This window comes from Genypterus blacodes, unplaced genomic scaffold, assembly GCF_046128005.1.
Source record: "Genypterus blacodes isolate CSIRO-AG114 ecotype Tasmania unplaced genomic scaffold, CSIRO-AGI_Gbla_v1 ptg000023l_1, whole genome shotgun sequence".
Lineage (NCBI taxonomy): Eukaryota > Metazoa > Chordata > Actinopteri > Ophidiiformes > Ophidiidae > Genypterus > Genypterus blacodes.
Window position 1 is genome coordinate 175,001 of NW_027466836.1, and position 3,188 is coordinate 178,188.

The 3,188-nt window shown below is 53.7% G+C and overlaps 1 protein-coding gene across 1 annotated transcript in view; it reads right to left on the reverse strand.

The window, feature by feature from the left end:
- bcr (BCR activator of RhoGEF and GTPase) overlaps window positions 1-2,120 on the reverse strand; it is a 55,829-nt gene extending 53,709 nt beyond the window's left edge. The window contains exon 1 of the mRNA XM_076143345.1: window positions 1-2,120. This exon is cut by the window's left edge and continues 460 nt beyond it. Coding sequence (XP_075999460.1) covers window positions 1-1,221 — 1,221 coding nt within the window. The 5' untranslated portion in view covers window positions 1,222-2,120.
- Window positions 2,121-3,188: the final 1,068 nt, after the last annotated feature.

Below are 3,188 nucleotides of genomic sequence, written 5' to 3' on the forward strand. Positions count from 1 at the left end.
GGTGACACCGGTGCCACCTACGCCTCCTCCTCCGCCCGCTCTCCCATCGCCTCCACCACCTTCGCCCATCATCACCCCGCCGACGTAGACGCTGGAATAGGCCTGGAACTCAGAAGGCTGCCAAGGAGGAGGAGGAGGCTTGCCGCCGTTGGCTCTGCCTGAATGCCGCTGGTTTGGCTCTCCGTCTTCAAACTCTGCATCGTAACCGCAGGTGCTCTCAGTGGAACGGCCTCTGTACACTGGCCGGGGTCGGAGGTCACTGGCCACGGTGGCCAAGTTGCCCGGGAGCGAGTGCAGAGATCTCTTCCGCTCCATCTGCATGGCTTGGCTGCCCAGCGAGCTGATCTTGTCTGAGACGTCGCGGTCGTTGACCCTGACCAGGCCCCTGTCGTGGTGGAACTCCATGTTGGTGTAGAAAGGCGGCGGTGGCGGCGGCGGCTGCTGCTGCTGCTGCTGCTGCTGCTGCTTCTCCTGGCCTTTGGCAACGTCACCCGCCGAGTGAGAGTTGGCCCGTTTGATCCTCTCAAAGTTGGACCGGAGCGCCGCCACCCCTAGCCCCATTCCCAGCTTGTCCTTGGGGTCCGAGGGCAGCTCCTTCTCCGTGGCCGGGAGGTTCGGCCTGCGGGGCGACACGGAGACGCCGGCCCTCTGCTTGGACGGCGACAGACCGTCCAGGTTGTCGCAGGACATCGACTCGGCCTGCTGGGGAACCTCGAACGCCGACTGGAGCTCCAGGCCGTCCCCGTGGGAGGCGGACTTCCTCGCTGGGGGGGGCCTGGGTTTGGACCGGCCAGCTTCACCGAGGGGCTGGAAGCGACTCCGATCCCCAACACCACCCACATACCCCCCACACCCTCCTCCCACCATGCCCGTCTCCTGCATGTGAGGCTGCTGGGACTGGAACTCGGCGCCCTGCGTGGCTGCAGCGGCGGCGGCAGCGGCGGCGGGGTCCATCCCCTCACCCAGGGGGGTCTTCCTGAAGCCCCAGCGTTGCTTGTCGTAGCTCTTCCTCTCTTTGGCCAACAGGGTCTGCAGGTAGATCATGCGGAAGCGTTCCTTGTTCACCTCCTGCTCCAAGCGCCTGATGGAGGCTTTGCACTTCTCCAGCTCCTGCTCAATGCCGCCAACTGATCGCAGCTCCATCTTGGGGGGTTCGGACTCTGGGAACTGGGCCTTCCACGCCTCAATGAAACCCACTGGCTCTACCATACTGTGTGACATATATCTCTGGTCCTCGCACACACACACACACACACAGGGAGGGGGGCAGGGGGGCACCGATCCTCCCCTTTACAGTCTCTCTCTCTCTCCACAAACAATGGTCCCCTCCAGTCAGATCACAAGGTCGGGGTCTATAATGGACCTTTAGGTTGCGCGCGGTGCGTTTACTGACACTTGTCGGTTGTGCAACAATACATCCGATTCACAACCGCGGACGCGCAAAATGCTAGAAACGTACCAGACACGAAAAATAGACAAAACGCCGGAACAGCTCGCGTCTTTTTCACGCATTATTCCGGCGGAAGGCCACGTGAAGAAGACGAAGAAGAAGAAGAAGAAGAAGAAGAAGAAGAAGAAGGTGATGATGATGATGAAGAAAAGGGGGAGAAAATCTCAGCCTCGACACAATGACAGCATCTGTGTTCACGGGTTCACACGGGTGATCCGGATCCCACTGTGTGGAAAAAAAAATGAATAAAGTGTTTTGTATTTTTTAAAGAATCCTCTCCGGTTTAGTTGCTGTCTGCCGCCGTAAATCCGCGTTCATCCGTGATGGCGGGATCCATTCTGTACGGTTCATTCATGATATGGAAATAATCCCCCGGTGCTCCCGCTGCTCTGCCAGAGCGTCTTTGTACCAGCGGCGCACACGGAGAATGGAGAGAGAGGGAGAGAGAGAAAGAGAGAGAGCGAGAGAGAGAGAGAGACACCCACCACAAGCGGCAAGAACATCGGAGTTCCTCGCGAATAGATCCGAGAATCGCTGCTCGCTCTCGGCTTGTGTTATCCCGCTTTCCCCATGCTGAGGTTCCTTCTAAATGTGTTTTCTCCTCCAGACTGCGGCTCGTCTGCGTCTCCCTGCTGGCTGTGATGGTGCCGCCGTGTGCGCTCCCATCTCAGGCCAGCGAACACTGGAGGACTGCGGGAGAGGGAGAGGGAGAGGGAGGGGAGGGACCTCGGTGACAGCGGCCGAGCTGGTTAAAGAAACAGAGCCGGTGGATGGATGGATGGATGGATGGACGGATAGACGGATGAGCTCAGCGGCCACTAAAGTTCCATTTTCACACCGGAAGTTTAAGCAGCACCTCACATACTTTATTCGGGTTGATTTACAGCACCGTCTCGCCTGTTTGTGATCCCGAGATACGCGCCGCAGACCGATCGTTTCCTTAACCATGACATGTCATTTACTTCTACGTTGTTTACTTTGTGCTGTATCTATAATTATCTCATTAAAATTCATATCATATGTTCCAACAAAGACCATATACTTTGAGTGGCTCTACCTGACAGACAGGTGCTCGGATCCACGGGGCGTCATGGCGCCATGTGTAGCTGAATGCTGCCCCCTGGTGGTGGGATTGTAAATTCAAACATTTCACACTTGAATTGATTGATCTGGTTTAAAGGCTAAGTACTGATTTAGGATCTTTCTGTTTATTACACGCTGTAGGAAGGTGGTGACAAACTATTTTTGAAAGTATTTGGATTGCAAGTAACTAAACCTTTGACGCAGTGCGAGCTGTACTTCAGAAAGTCTATTATGTACATTTCATGATTAAAGTTTGTCCTCACCCTAAAATAGTTTCCTGATCTAGTATATCTTAATTGTACATAACGTTTGATGAATTCACAATTTGTGTTCCAAGTTGTTCCACCTGGTTGTCTTACATGTAATCATGTAAATTGGTCTCACTTGACTGCAAGAAAAGTAGGTTTTCATAAACAAAATGTCCTCAGCTCCATTTCTGCTCTCATAATGTGGATCTCAGGGATCCCCGTTGCCTCTTTGGTTCTATAGACAACTGACGAGATCTCAAGAGCTTTTGTTGACATCACAGAAGATTACAGCAGCAAATGGTTTCACTGAACATCAGGCACTGTAGCGCTCACTTCCGGGTCCTTTTAGTCAACATTCACAAAAAACATAAATTTCCTTTTAAGAATAAATACAAAAAACAAAGCGA